This window comes from Leptidea sinapis, chromosome 3, assembly GCF_905404315.1.
Source record: "Leptidea sinapis chromosome 3, ilLepSina1.1, whole genome shotgun sequence".
Classification (NCBI taxonomy): Eukaryota; Metazoa; Arthropoda; class Insecta; order Lepidoptera; family Pieridae; genus Leptidea; species Leptidea sinapis.
In genome coordinates, this window is record NC_066267.1 from 389592 (window position 1) to 416380 (window position 26789).

Consider the following 26789-nt stretch of genomic DNA (forward strand, 5'->3'; position numbering starts at 1 on the left):
TCAAAAGACTGATGATTTGGACGTGACCAAAAGTTATGAACGATTTTTGAAAATGCAAAAAAAAATCGTGACCATAAAATACTCAGGCGCGTCTGATTATTATAAAGACGGTTCATCGTAATGTCCTTGTCATCCTGACCCATATTCTGAATATTATGTGGAGGAATTCCCTTTACCTGACGGCTTCAAATTTGTTTATTGAAGCTTTGTGACTTTCCGATTTCCTTATGTGACGCTCAAATTGTTAGATTATTGAAATGCACACTTTACTACATATAATTAACTTGAACCTCAATCTGAAGCGCTCGATTCGTTACAACCCTCGATTTCTTTTTACTAATCTAATCGGCTGCTCTTTAGTACGAGTAGTCAAAGTTAAGGGATAGCTAATTAAAAGCATACACATATTGTAACGATGATATTTACTTATTTTTCTTTAAAAAACATTAGTTTCAAGTTTGTTTGATTCCGTAAAAACTAGTTTGGCCTCTCTCGAGGCCGCAACAGCATTAAAACATACAAGCATAACTGGCTCATCATAAGGGGACCTTTCCCCCGATGCCAGGTTAGCGTTACGTTCTAGGACATCCTGTACAATAGTATAGTAGTACCTTCGTTATAGTATGCGAATCAGCAAATTTCAGATACTGAAATCTTAGCCCAGGAGACTTACCTTCTTCATTTGACTTGTCCAGCACCATTGCATAGTTTGCCAAATTTTGGCAAGGCTGGGTACATATTCGTAATTCAAACCTCAACTTTATTTTTATATTATTTCTGCTTTCCGATCTATTAAAGAGAAAGATAAAATGAAATCCTTGTACAATGTAACAGATGTGTACATAATATGACTATTAGACTTAGTTCGCCTCTAGAATCTCTCATTTCATCAAGCAGCATTTTTCTCAGACGTGGATGACATTCCTCTTGGTAGACTCAGTATAATGACGTTAATTTTGACTTAAAGGTCTTAGTTACCAGGTCATAAAATCCCAAAAAAAACGTTAATTTGTTCAGACAGGCGTTCTTTCTTGCGATTTTATACATTTCTGTGTGCTGATAATGCTATTCGAGTAGGCTTCTTAAAGGCCGGCAGCACTCCTGTGATTCCTCTGGTGTTGCTTGAGAATATGAGCGGTGGTGATCACTTAACATCAGGTGACCCTTACGCTCGTTTGTCCTCCTATTCCATAAAAATAAGGATATTCTTGCACAGTTTGCTTCTCCGTAAAAGAAAACTCCAAGGAACGCAACAGCATAGAGTACCTATTTTATTTCGTTTACTTACTTTACTGCTGTCAAACAACTGCTTCTAAATTATTTTTTAATCGTTTTAATATATTAAATTCGATAATTTTATATGAAGAATGTCAAGTGCAAAGAACTATGGCCAAATCGTACCAGATGATAAAAGGTGGCGTCCCGATATGCCATTAGTAGGAAAAATTCCCTAATATTTTAAGGCATCGAAAAACATAGAAATGTGTCTTTAAATAGCCACACAAAAAAGATCAATATATTTTAGTTTCGTTGTTGTCTTTTATATGTTCTCTACGTTGCGTTGTTCAGAACGCACCCTGCATCCACGATTCATTTCACGTATAAAATGACTTGGTTTTTAAAAAAGAAATATTTTCGTTTTCTGTCAAGTTATTACTTGTAATTATATTAAACTATAATATAATAGCGATAAAATTATGTTAAAAATAATTATAAATGAAACTATGCTAAAAATAAAAAAATCATAATATGTACAATTTTTGTTTTTTTTTAATGCTTACAACGGAACATCATTTGTTATCGACCCGGGTTACCTATTGATTGACAGCCGGCGATCATTCGCATCTTACTCGCTTGCCTTGTTCTTGTGAATTGTGATACCTACGTACTGTTTTCGATATCCTTCTATTGTTTTAACCCTGGCTTTGTTTACGGACTGATAACTACGACTATTTTGTGCGCTCGACATCTGGACACCGATATTGCTTCTTGGATTGGATTGTTTGTGAAAGACATCATGGAGTCCTCACAATAAGCTCTGCTATTGCAATGTGTTAATTGTAACATTCGCATTGAGACATTTCGTCGTCATCTCGTTCTTAATCTTGATACGAGAGTGATTTCTACGATCTGCGAGTGGAATCCTTTAATAATAGTACGTACTTAAACATCTTTTAATACAAATAACAACAACTGTCACACATCATAATATAACTCTTATATTTATTTTAGATCACCGAGGAAGATTACATATGTGATGCCTGCAACCAATTGGCAATGCAATATGTCAACTCGCCTCATCCTCTCGTAGCCACATACATGTTAGTTACACTTTGTGGGTGTTCTTTGCGGAATCGCAAACGCGACCGCATTGTGAGAGAGAATCCATCTCGCTTACAACAATCAATACATATAGAATTTGAAAATAGAATAGCTCCACGCCCGGTAATTATGAATTGTTTATTATGTACTTTTTACCCGACTTCTCCAAAAGGACGGTTATGTTTGTGGAGTTCGTGGAGGCCATGTTCAATTGTCCGGGGATATTTATTTAATTAATCACTCTAATCTAAACTTGTTTTTTAGCAGCTGGTTCTTTTCTTTGTGTATAATGATAATGAGCCCAAACATTTGTTATAATATATATATAATGTTGAATTTTTGTTTCAGGCAACCTCATCAGACATGTCATGCATGTTGGTTATGACTCAAAAGGGCTGCAATGCGCAATATGCAATAAGATATTGAGCAAGCACAACCAGTGCCAGAGTTAGAGCCTCCACCCCAAGAACCTCAAAGCCCTCCTAACATTGAGGAGCATGGTGATGAACCTACATTAATTAGTTTACCACATTATAGACGAGCGGTAATACTGCAGCACATTGTGTTTTTTCTGGCTGCCAAACCAGAGATCTACATAGGATCTCTGAGCCAGCACAAATATTACTTGCCTATAAATGCTTGTATTTACATTGAACATACATTTAGTACAGATTGGGATATGCTGTACAATTCAGAAAATAGTACATTTACGGCTCAACAAATAGAACATGCTTTTTCTCTTATCAATGCTTCGAACACATTTTTAGATTTTTCAAGTATGGAAACTATTCAAAGAATTGATGAGAATTTATTTCATTACTGGCTTGGAATGAGTAAAGCTCAATTTGAGCGGATATTATATGAAATTCCTCGACTCATTGAAGCACATAGAGGCATTTTGGGCTTAGGAGCACTTTTAATAAAGATGAGAACTGGTGACTCAGATGAACACTTATCCCAATTATTAATGGTTCCAAGGTGAACCTTAGAAAGACTAATGGACTCAGTTAGAGAAATATTAGTGCAGGATTTTGTTCCTAGAAATCTGGGACTGCAACACATATCTCGACAGCAATTGTTGCAACATAATTTGATGATACCAAATGCAATTTATAAAGAAATAATGAAAATACAATAATTATATGTGATGGCCTACATTTATATAAATAAAAGTTCAAATTATATGTTCCAAAAGGACACATATTCATTACATAAATATAAAAACTTGTAAAAACCATTTTTGCTGGTGGCTCCTGATGGCTATATTGTAGATTGCTTTGGCCCATACAAACCTACCACATCTGATGCAGATATAATGAAGTCTCTTTTCAGAGATGAAAACTTTTCTCTCAGACAATACTTTCAAAACAATAATATTTTTGTTCTAGACAGGGGATTTAGAGATTCAATTCATTTGTTAGATGCTTGCAACTTTAAAACATATATGCCAGATTCGCTGCTTGAGGGTGAACATCAGCTAACCACTGAACAAGCAAATAGGAGTCGCTGCGTGACCATATGCCGTTGGGTAGTAGAAGTAGTTAATGGCTACTTCAAACGAGACTACAAAATATTTAGACAAGATTTCTTTAATAAATCTGTACCCCATATGATGCAAATGTTCAGTATAGCTGCAAGCCTCTTAAATAAATTCGGTGTTCGATTAAAAAATAGGAATGATGCTGAACAAATTATTAACCTTATTAGGGAACCATTTCCATTAAAAATAATAATATTTCTGATTATGTAAATATGATAAACCATCATCATGAATAGAAAATCATCTGATTTTACTAGTATTTCAGCTCATTCCAATAATAATTTTATATTTCCCCATCTAGAATATAGTGAAATAATATTATTTGCCTTAGGAACATACCAGATCCGACAAGCAAGATCCTATTATAGTGAACATACAAGGTTTCATGGAGGATATAGAATTGAAATAAGCAAAGAAAACATAAATGTTTTAGAGTATGGTTTGAGAGGAAGCGGTAATAATTCTCTAATAAAAGGTAAAATTAAATCCAAACACATTTCAAACAAAATATACTATGTTTATATATTAATTGAAAATAATGAGTCTGGAAGAAAAGCTATACTAGAATATTGCTGTAATTGTTTAGTTGGAAGAAGAACGGTTGGGGGCTGTGCACATTTAATGACATTGGTGTGGTATCTCGGGTGGGCTAGGTATCAGCCCACAATATTCCTTGATGCTGTAGTTGTAAGAGAGAATTATGAATAAAGAGTTTATATCAAGCATATTTTTCATTTATGTACTCATAAATCCTACTTTTATAGTACCTTATATTTATTATTTATTTCTATAAAATTCAATTATTCCATTTTTTGGTTATAATACAGTCTTACGCCTGTATTCCCAAAGAGGTAGGCAGAGGTGTATTACTACGCCCACGCTTCGCCAACTATGTTTTTAAATAGGGGGCTGGCCTATTGCCGTTTACCGGGCACATTTCCAGACAAATAAACCCAATAACACTTGCCCGACCCGGGAATCGATCCCAGGACCTTATGGTTCGCAGTCGCTTATGGTATCGCTGTACCACCGAGGCAATCTGGTGCAATAAAAGTTATATTATAGTGTGACTTAATAGTAGATTTTAAGAGGGCGTTTAGCGACTTACTCTCACTAGTGTTTTTAGTTTCTTATTGCGGTTTGGCAAATGTTCTATTTTGTGAGTATATAACTCTAGAATAAACTGAATTAATTAGAAACGAGATCGCCGAATATACAATTGTAGGCTACACCTTAGTCGGGGAAAAGGTAGTTCTTAATTCTAACCTCAAAATAAGTGTTAACGTTATTATAAAAAATCGTAGCTATTTAGACATAATTCTCAAACGGAATTATGTTTAGAGCACAATCAAATCTAACTTATTTTGGGACATCAAAAATAAAAGTCGAGTCCAGCTCCTATACAAATTTGGCCATGATTCTTTCAACTTTCGACATCACAAAGTCAACGGTAGTGTTAAAACATGCAATTGGCTTTTTGCACGTATAATAGGCGTAAAATAAAATGAAAAATTCAAGTTTCAATATTTTATTTACTAAAGAAAAGGAATACACTTTATCCTTTGCTAAAATATTTAGCATATATTAATAATATTTAATGAGAAAATGATCATAACATTTGCAACATGATGAGGAAAATACAAAATGTCCAAATATCGCTCAACACCATTTTGTATTTTACAAATCAATGTCATTTGATCTTGCTCCTAGTTATAAAAATTGCACTCTATAAATATTGGCAGCGATTGTCGTGTAACAGTCCTATCACTGCGCTTTGCATTATAAAACTCCTACTTATCCTATGGAGTGTCTAAGAAGCAAACCAATGCCGTATTTAACTTAATTAGGTAGGTTTTAGAATGAGTTATATTCACAAGGGAACTTTAAAGATATACGCTATTAAATATTTTAAATGAACCACTCAAATGACGATTAGCTTGGTGTTTGAATAAAGTTACATCAAATCTAGCTAAATTGGCATTTTTTTTCAATGAAAACTTATCATAATGATAATGTATTTAAAGTTTATTCAGTGTTTTAGAACACAGACTGTATTGTTTAAGTAAATATCTAATAAGGTACCTATTAAATGGTGAAGCATTAATGCTGTGTGCATTTCCTCATAATTCAAAAACCCTATTTTAATGTCAGTCTTTGTTTAGATTTGTAGATTTCAATAGCTCTCTTACACTCTGCGTCTCAAAATGTTCCAGAATTTAAATGAGGCATTTATAAGTGAAAATCTTCGCTGCTGCGCTGTGCATATTTTGTATGAGTCTAAGCTTCACGTTCGGCTTTGTAACGCACGTGTAACGCTCATTCGGGTAACGTCGTCTCCAGACAATTGGAATGGAGCGCGATCAGTCAGACCAAATTATTTATACACATTGAATAATTAATTAAATATATAATATTACAAATATTAATAGTGAATATAGAACATTAAAATGGTTGTATTTCGTATTATTAACCTCGTCTTGTTTTCACTTGTATCGTGTGGTTGTGATTACAACCGTCTTAGATTTCTTTTTATTAACACGAGTTTTACACATTTATTAAAACAAATACTTTTTAAATCTTAGATCATCTTAGGTCGGCGTAACTAAATAATAATAAATTTGTAACTTTTACGCAAAACCCTAATGTAAAAAAATACAAAAACAATTCCATGCATTTTAATCCTTTAAAAAGTGTTTTATTTAAATACCCACTGTCTTTATTATTAAATATAAATGCTGTAAAAATGAGAGGCAGGGTGTTGCGAACACGATCGACTTATCAGCATCAAGCTCGGATAAGAATACGTGGTTAAAGTTTAATAATTATCACTGTATACCATAGAAAGTGTGGGTTTGGCTACTAAGTCATGATTTCATTTAAAGAGTGACAGTAGGGCTGTCATTTTTGTCAGTCCGTTAATATGAATCACGTGACCAGTTTTGTGTTCATAACTCAATTTTGATATGATTGTATCATTATCATTATACTATAATACATGTGAATAATATAACGCACCACTAGTATATCGTTTTAAAGTGTACGCAAATTTTTTCTTCAAATCCAAGCTAACGCCATTCTGATGGTTATGGTAACTAGATATAGCTAAAGGCACGCTAAAAACATACTAAGACTGAAACAGCGGATGCAAACTGATGGATGTAAGTAAGGGTATGTACCCCTAGAGACGCAATCAAAATTACATAGGCACTTTTATAGTACTGACTTCTCAAATATAAAATAATTATGAATTGAAAGCTATTTGAAATGGAAATAGAAAAATATTGCACAAACAGAAATATAAATATAATTAATCAATGAAGTTTCATACTATACGCACGGATAATATTTTTGTCTATCAATGTCATCTTCCTCGTCCCGTCACTTTTTCGGTGTAAATAACAATTATGAACTAATTAGAGAAATGCATCAACATAAAATATTAATAGATATTTATATATGGGTCAGCACAGAACTTATTAACTTTATTAACAGTAAGCAAAACTAATGTGCTGGCCAAAGACATGTACCTATGTTATTTTAAATTATAATTTTTAAATAAACTTTTATCTACACCCATGCTTTATTTGCTCTATTAAACATTCTTAAGCTTATTGCCAACATTCAAACACCCAATATCCTAATAACCATTACATCATCCAAACGGATGTTGTAATGAAATTCAGTACAACATTACAACACTCGTTTGGATGATGTAATGGTTACTAGGACTGGCTTTTTTTAAGGATTCATATTATGGGTGCAGATAAAGTCTTGTTTGCTACTGTTGATAATTGGGTATTAAAACACTCATGTGATACTATTCTCAAACGTACATTCCCGTTTTTATACCCCATATTACTCAACAGTTGCATAAATAACTATTATAGTGTCTCATTTATTAATTTACACAGCGTGATAGGTGTATTTCTGTTTATTCATTTACTGTCTGGTCAAGACCTAACTATTTCATTCAGGATGAGAGAGAGAGAAAATAATCGAGTATTCTCAGATTATAGTGCTTACGTGCTTAGAAATTTTAGCAAATGCACGTCATAGCACCCACATTAATTCAATTTAAACAAGAACGCTTTTACGCTTGAAGCTGGTAAAACTGTTTGTGACGGGCAGCTTAACGGCAGCGTAATAGGTGTTAATAGATTATAGTACCGAAATTCATTGATTTAATCATAATTGGCAAAAACAAAATAACACAAGTTAATAATTATATAACGTACATTATTAGTTTGTATTATTAAATTATTAATATCTAGATGGATTATTTGCTTAAATTATAAGTTGTTTGAAATCCTTTGAATGCTTCGTAACAATTTTTTTATCAAGTTGTTTTGATTGAGCTTTATTGTTTTTAGTACGATTTAATTATTTTTACAATTACTATTACAATAGTATTATAAAATAGGATATTTGGTGTTGTATTACCAGAGTACAGAATAACGCAGCCGACATAGCTATAGCCATCTTGTTAAGCGCCTCTACGCACGGTTCAACGTTTATGTCAAACACAATACTCCATCTGGATATTTAAACTAATCTAACCTGAAATGCATTGAAATATGTTCTTGTATTACTTACGTGATGGTTAACTTTGAGAACAGTGTTATGTTAATGCGCTATTAACCATAATTTTATTTTAATTAAATTATTTGATGTTTAATTAAATCGAATTCTCTGTACTTACATTTAACATATTTATAATAAAAGTCTTCAAATTCTAACACTAAGGCGTCAAGTTTTCAAACAAAATTAAGCGGTCTATAATCCTTAAATACGTTAGGTAGGTATGATACTTCTAATATAATTTTCAATATTTAATAAATAATTTACGCTTACATAAGTTACCTAGGCATGTTCATGTTTTGACGAGTATAAAAATGTGGTTCAGTTATTTGAACGTAGAAATGGTTATTGTACATTCTATCATTTTTGTCATTACAAAACAACTCGTAACACTTCGAAATTAGCACTTAATTCCTAACGCTTAACACTCTATTTTCTCCACGTTTTCATAAATTACAAATCTTTTTATATACATTTACGTTACTTGCGTGTTCCTCTTAAGAAAATTTCTCAGAATTTTAAAATGAGGTAAATATTCAGATAAGTATCCTTTGAAGTTTCAACGGACGCTGCTTTGCGTTGACATTTTAAAATTCATTGAAATTAATATTATATTTACCAATACCGCTTTTAATAGTCCAACGGTATCTAATGTTGAAAAGTCTACGAAAGCCTTAATAGAATAAATAAGTTTAACCAAAGTGCTGTGCGTTTTATGTAAATTTTAAAATTGGCAGTATCGATAAAAAATAATTAAAAATACAAAGGAATACACGCTAAACTACTAATATCAAATATAAATTATTATTACTCTTTACAATCGTCTTTGGTATGTAATCGTAAGTTACTTTGAGTATTCTGTTAAATATTAATAAGGTTTTAGAATGCCATCTTACCTATCTATGAGGCGCTATAAATTTTCTAATATGTCTGTTTCTACATTATAATAAATATTTCCATTATTATAATGTCTAAACTTATAATTATAATGTATAAAAGATCGGGAGAGAGGACTAAGAACTTTTTCAATACTATAATAAAATACTGAAATAAAAGGTAAATAAAAAAAATGGAGTCATCAAAATAAAGATGGTAATAAGAACAATTTTAAGATGTTAAGAATGGGCTGGCAATATAAAAACTAAGCGAAACCTTTGTATAGGGCTTTGTCCACATATAACGAACAACAGCAAACGAAAGTATTCCTTCCATTCACTCGCATTGCGACGCATACTCTTTCTCTTTCACTCCAAAGTTTTTTTTCACCGGATTCGTTACATGTGCACCCAGCCTAACATATTAAATACTATTGTCGCTCTAATCTACGTCGTACTAACTCAGTCGACTCAATATATAAAAAGGGCCCAATGAAACGCACAAGTATATAGTAATTTCCATGCATTATTGACATGCTTTAAAGAAAATTATATAAGTTCGTATCAAGTAGTTTTTGTATATAACATTTTGAAAATAATTACAATAAGACTGCCTATGGACTTGCATCTCGAGCCACTAACCTCATTAAAAAAAATTAGAATAAGATAAGAAATTTTGTCAGAGTACGTACATACTTGTGCGATTAACTGGACTGAATAACATATGTTACATCACTATTCCGCCATACCTACTTAGGCACTATGTCATTATAAATAGAATTGACATTTCTTATATACATCCAATTGTCAACAATATGTGAAGTTTTGAACACTATAATCGAAAAGGCTACCTAGGTAGCATAAAATCTTCTTGGACACTAGTGTCCAAGAAGATTTTCATCTATAAAATATTAGCAACAGGAACGTTTCAAAACGAAATTCATTTAACGTTTGGCCCACAATTATGGTTATCATTTAGAATCATTGCTGTCGTATTACACATCCCTGTTTTGTTGTAATCATTTACTCATAGACAGACATGCGTCTGACGTGCGTTCGATATCAAGTGTCACTTGACAAGTGATTACAGCAGTGACAACTGACAGCCATTATGCGTGCTGCCAGCTCGACTTTAATTGTTTTTATCATATGCAACGAGCATTTATTTTCTGTAGAGTAAAGAGTTTTACAAAATCTGTAGTCTGTAAATAATTATACCAAAACATGGGCTAGTGCGACGACTAATACTACACGTGGACATAGTGAATTTATCGACTGAATCGCGCTTTAACATGTCCATAGAATGAATAATTATTATAAAATGTTCGCACCAACAATCTCAATTGGCATCGCTTACACTATAAATCTATATATTATAATGGCTAAATCTATAACATTACCGAATAGTCAAAACGTTTCTATCCTAGTCTACATACATCCATAAGAAGCACTTTAATGTTACGAATGATTATCAGAATATTTACAATTATACAAGTTAGGTAGGTATAAATTGCATATTATGTTGTTTCATTAAATCTTTACACTTCGGGTTCAACTCGTAATGACTACACGAATACACCAATTACTTGTTTACATCACATATTTAGCGATATACGATAGTTAAAACATCTAATCCCCTTCAATGCAATATTAAATGCAACTTTGACAATAAAGTTGCCAGTATTTGAATTACTTCTTTAAATTTTAAAGTTATTCTGAATTTGTGTAAAAGCATTTTCGGTCAATATACGTCATCACTAAAATGAATGGGTAACTGAGATTGCAAGTTAATTATATTATTGCGTTCGATATTTTTGTAAGTATAAACGCATGGTTAAAAATGCAATTATTCCACCTATATACACTAACTACGTATCAACATGTTACCAACAAAACTTATAATTTACCTATATAATATATGTAACTATGTAATATAATCTAAACAATCTACAAATTTGTTACAATGTTTTCTGTACTTTCAATTTTCATCCATAGACATATTACATTTAATATGTCTTTAAATATATTTTTTATGTACTTAGCTGCGTTTCGTAGCAGGCTATAAATCTTTGGAAGAGACCGTTACTCACCTAACGGAATCCCTCCAGTGTTGGAATTATACCGACCACTCTAATATTCATAACAGGCAATTCTCCTTGCACGAAGTATTTCGTAAACAATATCGTAGCCAGTCGAAATTACAGCAATTTCAAATTTCACACTTTAAAGAGGGTACATATTATGAACAATTAAGTTATATTTAACAACGACTGAATTCATTTTATCCAGTCTACGTACAGTTTGAATAATATAGGTTATATTGGCCGAAAACTCGAATATTTTACGCTTAACAGAGCCAAAATAACCTAATTTACCTCCTGCATTAGCAAAACATCCATATCCAATAACAAAGATTTACACAATCGGAATAACAATCACGCACCTTCGTGGAATGTCTTTGGAACGTCCATTCAGGGATTTGTCAGAGAAGTGGTAGTTGCGGGGCGGTCGCTTTAGTTGCGGTAGATGTAGGCGCAGGCTTGAGGGGCGGGGGGCGGCGGAGTGGGGGGGGGCCGCTCGGTCGACGGCGACGGGGACGACGAGGGGGGCGAGGGGGACGACGAGCTCCCTCCGGCCGACAGCGACCCCGAGCCACTGCTGCGCTGAGACACTGGAATATTGGTTACCACTATTGAACTGGATTATTTACAAAATATACATAATATTTAACCTTTCTATTTAACCGTCTATACTTGAGTAATAGATGAGTTTTTTTTTATGAAAATAAGGGACGAGATGAGCAGGACGCTCAGCTGATACGCTATGCCCATTACAATGCAGTGGCGCTCAGCATTCTTGAAAAACCCAAACATTCTGAGCGGCACTACAATTGTGCTCGTCACCATGAGACATAAGATGTTAAATCTCATTTCCCAGTAATTTCACTAGTTACAGCACCCTACAGAGCGAAATAATAATGTATACATTACTGCTTCACGGCAAAAATAGGTGGCGTTAGATGCTGTGGGATAAAACGGCTTACAATGCGTTGTTGTAACTATAAAACTTCCCCAACGCACTGTGGCTACTGGCAATTCAGAAAAACTATACCATGTTTTAAACACTTAAGAAGAAAGGGGCTGGACCGGTATGGACACGTTTAGCAAGAGACAGGAATACGTGGAAATCTTTAGAAGTGGCCTTTGTCGACAGACAAGCTGTCCTACACAAACATCCAGTTGCCGATAGTTCAAATAATAGAATAGATTAAATCAATTAAGTGTTTAGTAAGTAGGCATGGATATACTAATTGTAAGGAAAAGCAGCAATAAAGGCTATTTTATTTTATTTTTATTTATAACCAAATTAACAACTGACAGATTGTTTAATATTACATAAGCAGTAACCAATCGGGTTTGTATAGACTTTATGCACATAATGAGTTTAAAATTTCTGAGATCTAATTTATTAAAATTAGTTAGACATGCACCAGCTCAGGGTGCTTTTGTTATTAACCATCAGTAAGTGAAAAATATCCCATATCCCTTTTTTTATTAACAAAAATAAATATTTGTGATATTCACACACGGTCAATAAATGATTATTCATGTTTTCTTTGCAAAAATATATTCATTATTATACCCAGTGCTATTAAAATAAACATTTATTCTTAAATTTTTTTTTTTCTGAACTGGCTTTATTTGAATTTGATATATATTTTTTTATTTATATAATTTATTTACATAAGGAACAAACAGTTTCATACAACTATCTTAATAACTATGAGTTAATATAATCCTTTAGTTCCCTGTGTTATAAACAGGTTATGGCGCATTCATATACATAAATTTTACGTGTAAGAAGGTGAATTTTATTAAGTATTTAAGTATATAAAATATGTATAGATACTATAATATCTTATAGGAAAGTATGTAACTTATTTAAATATATCACTTTTGTTTTTGATTTTAAGGTATCTTTTTAATTTATTTATGGAGTTGCAAAATATATCAATATGATTAAAGGAGTTATTATAAAGTCGACAGGCACGTCTTATGAAACTATTGTGGGTAAAACAATTTCTACTGATCGGAATTGAGAATAAAGGTTTTTTTACTGTTACGTTCACATATACGAGGTATCCTAAATGTATTCTTCTGTAATAACGCAGGGGCGTCAATGATATAACTTATGATTTTATAAAATATGGTTATATCGAATTTGTCACGACGAAGTGATACAGATTCTATTTTATGTTTGCTTCTATTTTATTTTAATCGCAACGTTTTCTTGTGTATCATATTTATCTTAATTCTTCAATGTTGTATTTTCTATGTATTAGTTATTTGGGTAGGTTTTTCAGTTTTAAGTATGTGTTATCCTGTAAGTATCTAAAAAAATTTCAAACGTTTCTAAACCACGGCGCGAGTTTGTCTCGTATTGGGCAACGCTGATTCTTGATTATGTATTTTAACAAATATTACTTTGCTATAAACGATATTGGTATGTTTTAATTTTAGTTGTTTAGTAAAACTTTTTAAACAATTTGTGTGATGTGAAATAAAAATATGTCTATGCATATTAATCCTGAGGGTTGAATAATCTAAAAATACTTAAACAAACATACCCAACGTGTGGTGATGATGCGTACTATGTTTGTGATGATGCATCTGCTCGCGCGAATCCGCCCCGCTTGTTTCTCAGAGGTACACTTTCTTTACTGAGCGCGTGGTCGAGAACCCGTTGTCGTTCCCGCGCCGGTACCCATCCCCCTGCGGTCCGAATATTCCTGCGTTAACTGACATGCCGCAGGGAAAATGAAATTAATGACGCGTTAGTGATGAGAAGCGGATATAGCAACCTTTATTAAATAACTACGATTATATCATCAAAATACACGATTATAGAGATTTAAAAAGTATTTGATGATAATCTTTTAGCAGATCTAGTCATATGCCTGTCAGGCTTGGTATTTTTCTAAAGTATCTTAATTAATTATTATTCTATAACATAATTATAGCTAATATAGCTTTTCTTCTTAGTTATTGTATCGTTTATTTATAAAAATTGCTATATATCCAACAATGAAAGCAGAGGTTAATACAAGACCAAAAACCAAGTAATTTGCATGTGAGATTAAGGTATTCAAGCAATTTTTGATGAGCAATGATGACGATAGATATGACTATAATTTAATGTTAGCATATAAGACATTCAATAATGATAAAAGGTGTGTTAATATAAAATGACAACATTGATCTAGTGCAGTTAAATTGTAAAAAATAATAATCAAAAGTGTGATCATGGTTATAAAAACTAATTTCCTTATTTTTGATGTGGAGTGATAATTTTAATTAATATATAAGGTTTCTCACGGTGGATAAATATCACCAAACCAAAAGATATCCCCTATTGGACGTCGTATGGTTGATTTGATGATGTTACGATTTTGTTCACTAAATAATTTAACAATATAATATTAGGGTACGACTTCACCTCATTTTGAGATCGCTATTCTTTTTTGCGTTTATGTTTTGTTCTTGGATTAAATTGTAATGATCACAATTTAAAGGTTAAACCATGCGATATAAAGAAGCACAACTGACATTGACCTGATGCGAGCGAAGAGTGCCGAAGTTGTCCCGCCGGTATGAGTCAGGTTGGAACTGGAAGAGTGTTTCATGATGAGGGTGGTATGGAGGGTGTTTGCGCAGGGTTGCTCTTGGTGATGCTGGCTTCGGTTGAGGGGCAAGAACTGGTTCTGCGTATGTGACTTCTTCGACCTGCTGCAGGAGCTTAGGTTCTGCCTGAATTCTGGAATTATATAAAAAATAGGTAAAGTTCTTCAATCAATAATTATTTAATCTTGATGTTTCGTATTATTTTATGGGTAAAAGTGAGGAAAGAAGCACACCCTTCCGTTTAACAGTAGCATCTATCCATGACCGTTAAAATATAATCTGAACCGTAACTTAGCATAATTTATTCTATGGCGTAATGTTCGTCGAAACCCCTGGATGGAATTTTGGCCTTCTAAATTGATAACAGTCATGAAGTCATTTTAGTTATGTAGTGCCGAGGCCCGTACCATTAAGTGAGCATAAGATGATGATGAACGCAAGAAAAAGGAAAAACTTACTTAGCAAAGAAAAGTACAATTTCTCCTTTGCCCACGATTGCTACCAATATATAGAAGGAGTGGCCTTAAGGAGTAAGTCATTTAGCTATTTGCATTATTAATTTGGACGTCACTTTTAGGTTTTTCCTCTTAAAATGTTCGTAGTATGTGTTGTGCTATCGTTAGATAGCCCATTAATATAATTTATCAAATAACATACAGCTCGTGAAATTATTGCTGTTACGAAAAAGTTAATCTACAGATGAATGCTAAAGTAATTCATAAATGTAAACTTACCTATTAATATTTTGCCTTTGTTCAAAATATTCGTATTCTGTGTCTGGGTATGGCATGTTATCATCGTCATCTTTCTTGCATCGTCTTCCGCAGATATATCCTGCTGCAAATCCTGCTCCTAAAGCCGCTAGAGCTCCTGCTGCGACAGCTAGTGCTAATGTCTCTACGGAATATGCCGCAGGAGGTGGATCAGCCGCAAGAACTTCTGGTCCTGAAAATTGTAAAATAAATTTATACTTATAGACATATATAAACATCTATGAAACGGAAACAAACGAACTGAATTCATACGTGGGAATAGTAAGTTTAATTAAAGGATTAAAAAATTGCCGTTGTCCGATGATTGTAAGCGAATTCTACGCAGTATACTATGGTATAATTCCAAGCAACTGCTCGTATATAATATGGTAAGATTTAAAATTTATCAAAATTTTTAGGAAGATGCGGGAATCGAGCTCGTGTCTCTGTACATTAACGTACGTGGTCTCCACCAACGCTTATTAACGTATTGTCCATAAATCTTGGTATATTTGTTCAACTGTGTCCAGCCTGCTCAATTATTATTATTATTCCATATTAGGAAACTGTCTTGAGAATTGCTCTTCCAAATCTAAACATCATCTTCTTCCTTTATGAATAAAAATCAATTTGTATGTTTTTTCCCTTTGCATTCCGAAACCATTTACCTGATAAACCATTTACCATTTACCTGATAAACAACCTGTTGTAATTAAGCTTTAATAATGTTCTGGGGACGCCCGCGGCAGTTCCTTGCCAAAAAAATCTCGATAAAAATTAATTTTTTTTGACAACTTATACTGGATATCACTAGATTATTATATAATACTAGCTGACCCGACAGACGTTGGCATATACAATAATATTTCATAACATCAAGAATTATTTCGTAAAATATGCTCCCTGTTGTTATAATGAAATTGTTTCACAGCAGAACTGTCTAACCGTGCGTTATTAAATTCTCTCATAGAAAATATATCCAATCAAAACAAACTTTGGAAATAAAAATAATTATAGATAAAATATAATATATAATATATAGAAATAAAATGTATCCTATCCCTCAAGTTGGACTAAACTGCACTCCATAAAGTAATCCCCATTAAAATCCGTTGGTTAGTTTAGGAGTTAACTGAGAACAATATCAGGACACTGGATTTATATAAATTAAGATGTTTGTATTTTTAATCCCTAGACTGCTATACCAGCCATCATAAGGGACAACCCCATGACTACGACCACTCTGCCAAGAGTGAACGAAAAAGGATCAGGATATTTAAGCCAGTATTGAGGACAATTGCTTAAAAAGTAATTAAAAGTGATTAAATTTTCCAAAAATTAAGTGGGAACAGGGCATTGTATATTTTATAGTACTTTAAAAATAATAACGGCATACCTTCATTGTTGTTACTAATTCCTTTGCCTTCTTTATCTTGCACGATGTTAATTACTTCACCCTTGTTTTCTCCCCGAGCATCATCATACAAGCCAGAACTCAACCCACCAACAGCTCCAGCATCCTTACCTGCATTATTTTGGATTATAATTAGTTCCCATATTAAATTTCCAGCTATTACAGGAGCGAAGTATTCTTGCTCACTTTTTTTGAATTGTGTGTATGATAGTGTCAAGTTTAAGATGTGTTTAGAATAGTGGCATTTATTGAAACCAAATGATTTCTTTTTATGACAGTAAGGGACGAGACGAGCAGGACGTTCAGATGATGGTCATTGATACGCCCTGCCCATAAGAATGCAGTTCCACTGAGGATTCTTGAGAAACGAAAAATTGTTAACAACACTACAATTGCGCTCGTCACCTTAAGACATAATATGTTAAGTCTTATTTGCCCAGTAATTTAACTAGCTACGGCGCCCTTCAGACCGAAAGACAATAATGTTTACACATTATTGCTTCACGGCACAAAAAGGCACCGTTGCGGTACCCATAACCTAGCCGGCATCCTGTGCAAAGGAGCCACTGGCAGCGGTGGATTTACACTAGGGGCAGTTGGGGCAAGTGCCCAGGGCGGCGAATTTTTTAGGGCGGCAAAATTTTGAAAGCGAAAATTTTTTTTTCTTAAAGTCTTATCAAGATTGCTCAACGTTTAGATTGCGAAGATTTAATCGACCTATTAGCAATTCAAAAAGTCAGACGTGTTTGGCTGTGAAAAAATTGATGTAATATAATTATGAGTCACCCTTAGTGCCAAATTTATAATTGTTAGAAAAAAACAAATACTTACTCATGTTTTTAGAATATATAACATATAATAAAGTTTCTGCAATAAATTAGTTATTTTAGTTTTGAAAAATAAAATACATAAACTATAAGTTAAAGTAAAATTATTCCAGTAGGTATTGGGGCGGAGTTTTTCCGGTGCCCAGGGGCGGCATTAAGTTTAAATCCGGCCCTGGCCACTGGTAAAAATTAAAAACACTTATTACGATTCGGTCCTTAATACACATGTTATCGTAGATCTAATGACTTTCATAATCAATCGGTTCTGTTACAACAGGACCCTATAAGCTTATCGTGCTTCTAACCCTAATCTTTCTATCTCAGTAGGCTCCCAACATTAAATATCTGTAATTTATATCATATAAGAATAACTTACTGTGTGGGCAGGCTGCATGGCTTCCAGTGCTGACACTCTGATAAAAAGAATTCTCGTCTAGCCACCGACTTACTCCGTGCGTGTACGCGCGACATCTTCCGGCCTGTTTGTCCCAAGCGCAGTATGGATCTTGTAGAGCAACGCATTCTCTGCAGATTAAAATAAAAATTGTGTTTAATTCAAGTTTAAACCGTTTGAATCTGAAATTAATCATAATTTAGGAATAATACTGTAGTTATGCTCAACATTCCGTTCGCATTTACCAGTGTATTTACCACCTAGTTAGTGTTACGCATAAATAAATAAAAAAAAAATATATTTCAGCTTCTTGTATTAAATTTATGAATTCTTATTGTTAAAGTTACATAATAATAATCAGTATCACAACACAACATCTTTACATCAATAGATAAATAAATAATGAATTTGGGCACGTGAATTGAAAATAATTGCTTACTAGCGGTAGAAATAAGAAAAAAAATCAATGGTTAAAGATCTATCTATCTATCAAAAGGAACCTTCGTTTAAGAACATGGTCCACTTAACTATAAACGCTTATAAGCAATACCAATTGTTTTCCTTGAAAATCCTCGTTTATTCCAAAATATAACTGTTTTCCAACTTTTATCGAAAAAAAGGTCTGTGTAGAATAAAATAAAGCTACAAATAAAATAATACATTGTTTCACTAGCTTCAGATAAATTCACTGAAATCACCGTAACTATAAGCATTCTTTTTCTACACGTAAAATAAAACGCATATATACTATACAGGGTGTCCCAGAGTTATGGGACATCAAGGGAAAGTACCTTAAATATCGTAGATAGGGTATTTTACTGAAAGAAGACTTTATGTTGTTTTTAAAAGTTAGTAATTCTGCATTCAAAGATTTTCTAAAAATTACTTGCCTCGTCTGGGACTCGAACCGACTTAAATGTAAAAAAAACACCCCTAATTTTATGATGCCAATCGAAAGAATGGCTAAAAACTAATAACTGTTCTTAATTAACATAGTATTTTAAAAGAAAGGAACAACGTAAAATGTTTGAGTCAAATTTCAAGAAATTATTTATTGCCGACTACGACGTTCGAAAAGTAGAGATACTATCATTCCATAGGTAGCATTGATAATTCGTAAATAAGTACCCACTTCATAATTAAAATACTTTATGGCATAGTTTTTTTTAGTTTAAAAGCGATACGAGAATGTGGGCGAGTTACAAACAGAATTGTGCCATATCATATCGAGTATTCACCATAAAATGATAAGAAAATCAAAAGGCAACGGACTCATTATAAAGATTGGCGATTTGCGTAAGACAGGAGGGATTACATTTTGAGCATTTTATTAATTAATTTACAAAAAATACCCACTTAATTGACTACTTTCTCATATCTACATATCATAAAAGTAGGGGTGTTTTTTTTACAATTCAGTCGGTTCGATTCCCAGACGAGGCAAGTAATTTTAAGAAAATCTTTGAATGCAGAATTACTAACTTTTAAAAATAACATAAAGTCTTCTTTCAGTAAAATACTTTATCTACGTTATTTAAGTTACTTTCCCTTCATGTCCCATAACTTTGGGACATCCTGTATTCAAGCCGCGCGGTAAATGGGCGATTTTCAACAATTAGAGAGCGCGTAACACAAAAGGTTATTAATAAAATGCACTTACGAGCAAGAGCTAATCTTATCACTGGAGCACCTATGAAGCCGCAAGCTGAGCACTTCCTTGTCGGATACGGCAATGAGTCTGGCTGCATCCCTTCCAGCTCTCGCAACCCTCAATGCTCTCACTGGCGAACCAGCGCCGAATGCCTGCAACTCTTCAATGACAACTGGAGCGGCGCGTTTATTCGTATCGTACGACACTGCGTTGATTGCTTTTATGATTTTGCCATTGTCTGAAAGGTATAGAAATAATTTAGTACTTGAAAGTCTTCTCAATCTAACAATAATGATTCCTTCTGTTATATGCTCACTCAAATGCTTTCTTTTTACGATATATCACGTTCATGAAAGGAAAGCAGACGAATTTCAGGCTGAGACTTGCGTACGTATCCTGTATATATTTTGTTTGTGTGTGTCTTTGTAGTAAGTGATACGCCCTGCCTATTTCAATGTGACCTTGTGTTCACTAAGGTTTTGCCCGTTGGTTGGCCACCTTTGAACATTACAGGATTACAATAGTGACCGTTTCGTCAACACAATAATGCTTACAAATAATTGCTTGACGGCAGAAAAAGGCGCGTGTGGTACTAATATGGCTATTTATATAAAGCCATATTAGTATCAATAGTATAACAATTTAAATAATAATAATTCTTTATTTCAGACCCTTGATCCCTAATACAAAAAAAATAAACTACTAAACTAAACACTCAGCATGGGTATATTGCTGATAGAATCAGCCTGTTAGACAGACTCCTGATAATGCCATTATTCAACGTCTTAACATTTGACATGAACAACGAACGTGAAAACGTCGTTCTTTTACGTTGAATTTATGATAAATATGAAAAATTGGCATTAAACGAATCGACCCTAACCTCTGCGAACAAATCTGAAGCGCTACAGCAACGTTTCACGCCCATGAGGAATCGAAAAATGTTATGGTCGACTAGTATGCCATCATGCGACATCTTAGTATCATCAACATCATCATCAGCTGAAAGACATCCACTGCTGGACAAAGGCCAAAGATCTCCACGACGATCGATCCTGCGCTGCCTTCATCCAACGTATTCCGGCGATCTTGACCAGATCGTCGGTCTATCTTGTGGGGGCTTACCAACACTGCGTCATCCGGTACATGGTCGCCATTAGAGGACTTTTAGTATAGTTACTTAAAATCTGACACATGTAAAACGACTGGCAGAAAGATTTGAACAGAGTACTGTGTTGTTGTGAGTAATTAACAGAATATTGTATTATTGCGATTTATTCATGATGATAATAATATGTTTTAAATTTAATTCATAGTGGAAATGATATTACCTGTTCCAATAAAGAGAACATCATATGCCTTTCCCCCTGGTGTCTTCACTTGTGGGTCTACAGCGATTTGTGTAAACCGGTAACTGAAAAGTTATTAAACTGCTATTTTATGAACTATAAAATATGATTACCTTAACTAGAAATTAATTATTGTTTGGTTATGTGAGGTTTCTTTATACCTATCGCTCACTCTGAATATCTTTAATACCTGAAATCTTTACAATTGTCTTTGAGATGACAGTTTGCACAATTCTGGAACAGTATCTCTACTGCAACGCGAGTAATTCATGCTTCCCTTTATTACCAGGGGCGAATTTTTATGAGCGCTCGATGGGCCGTAGCCCAGGGCCCCGTGGATATTAAGATCCCCTAGCGTATATTGAAATTGGACCATGTTAAGAAAAAATACTACACTTTTTTGCAAACAGTCTTATAGTAGCTGCTTGTGTGTCATTCATTATATATAATAAATATCTTATTATCCTCTTTTATTTGTGTACCGTGTAAACATACTGGCATTTAGTTGAATTAATTGGCAGGGCCCCATGCTTATTACTTGTACCGTATCTCGGATACCATAGGTTTGACAATCGTCTTCTTGTAGTAGAAAATATCATACTGCTTTTTTAGGGTGTACTAGATAATGTAGGATCTTAATGATCTTAATCTTGTAATTTCGTTAATTGTTTTAACTTCTCTTTGACTGCATCCTAGTTTTTCGAACAGCAATGCACTCTACCTTTCAGAATTTGAAATAGTTGGCAAAAACTGATTGAAACGTTTCTTGGAAGATTCTGCTTGGGACATAATAAGTATGTTCATGGCTTGCCAAAGGCTAACTCAGATAATTAGGGTCAATTAATAAACTTACTGAAAACTGGTTCTTATGACGATTGGTTCCCCAAAGAACGCTGGTACAGACTCGTCCATGAGTGCGTGGGTCTTAATGAAGTTAAGCGTCTGGTCTGGCAGCTGTCGGGAGTCGTTGTGACATGTTCCTGGCCTCGGTTCTGGTACCTACAATAAGAACATTATTAGACTGGGAGAGATTCTTATATTATTTTTCAAGATTGTAAGGAAGCGCTTTGTAAGGAATTTCCTGCTACTCAAAACCAAATTGTTGAATGTGGTTCTTTGCGAAGTGTTTTCAGGATAAGATGAAATAAGTACATTCAAAGAAAGCTCGTACACTTTCTTAAGGGCAACGGTCTAGTTATTCTCTTATTGCTGGAGGGTGTCGGTGGAGGTGATCACTAACTATCAGCTGCTTGTTTTCCCTTATCTTTCAATTTATTTTATATAAGAGGGAATAAACGGGCAAGAGCAATCAATGCAGTTTTTGACTAATTTTGACGCTATGAAATCTGCGTCCAATGTTAACAATTCTGCCTGAATTGTTGGATATTGGTTTCCACGCATTTTAAAAAGGGCGATTGGGGTTTGCGACATCCAGTTAGATGACCCTCCTACGCGAATGCTCTCAGAATGCTCGCCTTCGTCTCTTGCTGTATAAATAGTGCATGAGGCGGTAGGTTAAGCATCGCCTCAATGGCCGCACCTGAAGTGGACATCATGGCCCCGGTTATCAACATACAGGCAAGTCTCTGCAGGCTATTTAACCTGTCTGCATTTTTTTGTAGGTTGCTTGGTTTCTTCCACTACACAATGATAGGATAGGTGATTGTTGGTCCCACAGTTGCTGTGAATTGCCATAGGAGGAGTTTTGGGTGTACTCCCCAATGACCAGACGTCGACATACACCCAAGGTTAAGAATTTTAGCCTTTCTTACTGTTTCGTTGATGTATACCGTTCAAAGTGAATTCAGTTTATTAAGTGATATTTTTTGGTGAACGCCGTTCCTGTTTACAGTTTTTCCTGCGTTGACTGACAGTTTGTTAGCTGTGCTTTACTGTGAGATGGTATTTAGCGCTATTTGCAATTGCAATTAGCTCACTTGATACAAAACCCACCGCCCATGGACATCTATAACACCGAGAGTCAAGAGATGCATTTCATGCCGGCTTTTAAGTTGGGAGTATGCTCTAATCTTGAAAGTCCCTGGTCGTATCGGTTCGGAAAAACAGCAGGTGGTAATTGATTCTACAAAGTGGCTATACGAGGCGAAAATTCGCAAAACATGCGATTGTAGAATGCCAGATATCAACATGTTGCAGAAAGTTAAATTTGTAGCCTACCTTTGCCGAATTAACAGGCAACCAGTTGGAATTGATTGCGCTCTGCTCTTTGAAAGTACCCTCAAAGGTATCAGCGATGTCTTGCATGCTGAATGCGCACACGGCGCTCCCTGATATGCTGTTGGGTGGAGTCGTGAAAGTCCCGTAGATCAAGTGAGCTGGAAGTCCACCGTAGACGCCTTCGATCAGCTCTGTTGTCGATTCTAGAAGAAATAGGCCATTGAGCAATGAATTAATGACACGTAACGCGTAATACTTATATAAGTACAGAGGTGTCGCTTGTGATAACAGTGGTAGCGATAGCGAGTTAAATGATTTTTCCAATCTCAATAATGCCTAATCATCTTTCCAAAGTTTGATCCTTATCAGCAACAGAGTCCATTGGTTTAATAATTCAAATTCAATCAGACTGTAATTTTTTTTTGAAAAATCATTCAGATCGATTTACGTCAAAAGTTCAAGAAATTTAAAAAAACTAAATATGCAGATAATATTAGTTTCTTATATATCGAGGGCATGACTCCTTTCACGACTTTCCTCTAAGTCTTGTTGTTTCCGACTTGGGAATCACCGCCCTTCTCAAAAAACCACCCTGTTGTATTCGTATTGAATGTGCAAGTTTTAATGGAATATTATATAGTCATCCATGATTGGGAAACAAATATCCGTATTCATCATTCAAATGTTTGCATATACCGGGATTCGAACCCGGGACTATATGTCTAATTGGTCGACAACATTCACCACATAAACATAAATTATTATGAAAATTCAGTAATCCGTCGCACTCTATGCAAGTATAATAAACAATTTAAAAAATACTGAACTTTTTAATAACAGTAAACACTGCTTTATAAGGACTGTTAATGAAAATTAAAAATAATTAACAAACAAACACACACACACACACACACACACACACACACACACACACACACACACACAGACACAAACACCACATTTTTTATAAATATTGTAAATCCATTGTTAGAAGTAAGTTCTACAATAGTTCTATTATAACCTAAGTTGTGTGAATTTTGTGATGTCTTAAATAAATAAATAACTAAATCCCAATGTTCGGTCATAGTAACGTTTGGTGGGTAGATTTAAATTCATCCTTCTAACTACCCTCATCTTCTTTGCAATGTAATGGCGACCGCGGCCCCGCGCGCACCGGTTGTCCCAAGTAGTCTATGTTAGACCCTGATTCGAGAAGCTTCTGGATATCTGGTACCTCCGAGGAAACCAAAGCAGACCAATTAAGTGGGAGTTCAAGGTAAGTGTATGAAAATATCTATTTACCATTGCCTAGCATTGACCGATAGGTTCTCATTCGAATCACATTTTTTTTTATAATTAACTATCTCTAAAGTCCACTCAGGTTATCGAACACCCAATGTTCGTTCATTGACGACTGACAAAAACTTACGTATCTCATTGAAGTAAAACGGGAAGTCTCCAGCCACAGAACAGTTTAGCCTGGACTTGAGGAAGGACGTCCATCGCTGCTTGAAGCGATGAGGGCCTCCTCGGTCGTCGCGACACACGCGGGCCACACGAGAGAACACAGACTGCAATAGTAATAATGTATAAATTATAAATGTTCTAAAATTGTAGACTAAATGTGTCTAAGTACATTAAATATTTTTTCAAGAAAAAAAAAGTGCGCGTTGGTCCAGCCCATGACGGGTTCCCATAACAGCAAGTATCATAACATAAAAGTTCTTGTAGTTCGTTGTAACGATTTATGACATATTAAAAAAAACTAATTAATAGATCACGTTCAAAACAATTTTCGGTGGAATTTTGCATGGTAATTAATGTACATCATATATTTCTTTTTGTTTAGAAGTTAAAGAGGGAGGGGGGAGACACATGTCTCGCGCAAACTCTTCAATTTAGAAAAAAAATATATTAGAAACTGCAATATCATTTTTGAAGACCTATGCATAGATCCACCCGTATGGGTTTGATGTAAATTTTTCTAAGTATGGGGCCAATTTTTTTTTATATATTTTACGGACGGCCAGCCAGACAGACACGATGAATCTATAAGGGTTTCGCTTTTTGTCACTTGGTTACTGAGCCGAAAGCCGAAAATAAGGCATTCAAAATTAACACAATTTTTTTGTTTATCTCTAAAATACAGTGTCTTAGTACCTTAGCACCTTATATAAACAAATACGAATAAAAATAGTAATCCAGTAATTATGAACATTGCTAATTGCTAATTATTACAAACTGACCTTTCCACAATTGATGTACTCGACTGCAGTTTCCCGAAAGAAAAAGTACACAAAGTTGCCGTGCACCAAAGAATTGACGAAATCCGGTGCTGAAAAATTAAATAGAATTAGCATTAGGACGCCCTACTAATGCGTTGGGTATACAGACATGATACAGAGCTGCAACCCTATCAAGAGTGTGTAATTTAAATTCCAGACTAATCCTGTTTAGCTATTTAACGCATCGAGTGCCACAGTGACAGGTGTTGCTAGTCAAGCTACGAATTACGTTTGATGCATTTATCTACAAGTTCACATTAGACGGTTGGGGTTGCGTTCATCACGCGTTGGTACATAATCTTTTAAAAAAATATATTGAAGTAGGCGTTACTTTGCGGAAATCCATAATTAACCAAAAGATTTGAGTTTTCTTTAGTGTTAATTCCGCTAATATTTACGAGACTGAGTGCCAGAGTCTCGTGCCAGATTTTGGCGACTCAACATGTCCTGAGGATGCCTCGTGTAGAGGCGAAACACGTGTCAAATTGTTTAAAGACAAATATTGGCGGAATTAACACTAAGGAAAACTCAAATCATTTGGATACATATTCTTTTTTTTTAATGACAATATGGGACGAGATGAACAGGACGTTCAGCTGATGGTAATTGATACGCTCTGCCCATTACAATGCAGTGCCACTCAGGATTCTTGAAAACCCCAAAAATTCTGAGCGGCACTACAATTGCGCTCGTCTCCTTGAGACTCACTTGCCCAGTAACATCACTAGCTAGGGCACCCTTCAGACTGATACACAGTAATGTTTACACTTTACTGCTTGACGGCAGAAATAAGTGCCATTGTGGTACCCATAATCTAGTCGGCATCCCGTGCAAAGGAGCCTTCCACCGCGCATAACAAGGCATATGAGTGTAAAGTCTGGTCAAATTCAATTTAAATTCAAACGTGTTACCTATTGATAAGGCTCTTAAAATATGAGCGATG

General features: G+C 34.5%; 1 protein-coding gene and 1 long non-coding RNA gene across 3 annotated transcripts in view; one reads left to right on the forward strand and one right to left on the reverse strand.

Moving 5' to 3' along the window:
• The first annotated feature begins 1824 nt into the window (after positions 1-1824).
• Positions 1825-4584, forward strand: LOC126979501 (uncharacterized). The gene is made up of 3 exons (XR_007732827.1): positions 1825-2155; positions 2233-2445; positions 2671-4584. It is a non-coding gene; the product is annotated as an uncharacterized LOC126979501 (long non-coding RNA).
• A 790-nt stretch (positions 4585-5374) lies between these two features.
• The window catches only part of LOC126979393 (semaphorin-1A), a 543171-nt gene continuing 521756 nt past the window's right edge, over positions 5375-26789 (reverse strand). Inside the window, exons 6-17 of one of the 2 annotated variants that reach the window (XM_050828672.1) lie at positions 25808-25896; positions 24991-25132; positions 23562-23764; positions 22237-22382; positions 21366-21448; positions 20044-20272; positions 18366-18514; positions 17145-17273; positions 15731-15941; positions 14928-15129; positions 13943-14087; positions 5375-11986 (exon numbers count right to left, since the gene is read on the reverse strand). In XM_050828672.1, the coding sequence (XP_050684629.1) occupies positions 14016-14087; positions 14928-15129; positions 15731-15941; positions 17145-17273; positions 18366-18514; positions 20044-20272; positions 21366-21448; positions 22237-22382; positions 23562-23764; positions 24991-25132; positions 25808-25896 (1655 nt within the window). In that variant the 3' untranslated portion in view covers positions 5375-11986; positions 13943-14015. Of the gene's footprint in view, positions 11987-13942; positions 14088-14921; positions 15130-15730; positions 15942-17144; positions 17274-18365; positions 18515-20043; positions 20273-21365; positions 21449-22236; positions 22383-23561; positions 23765-24990; positions 25133-25807; positions 25897-26789 lie in introns of both variants that reach the window. The other variant, XM_050828671.1, reaches the window with a different exon arrangement.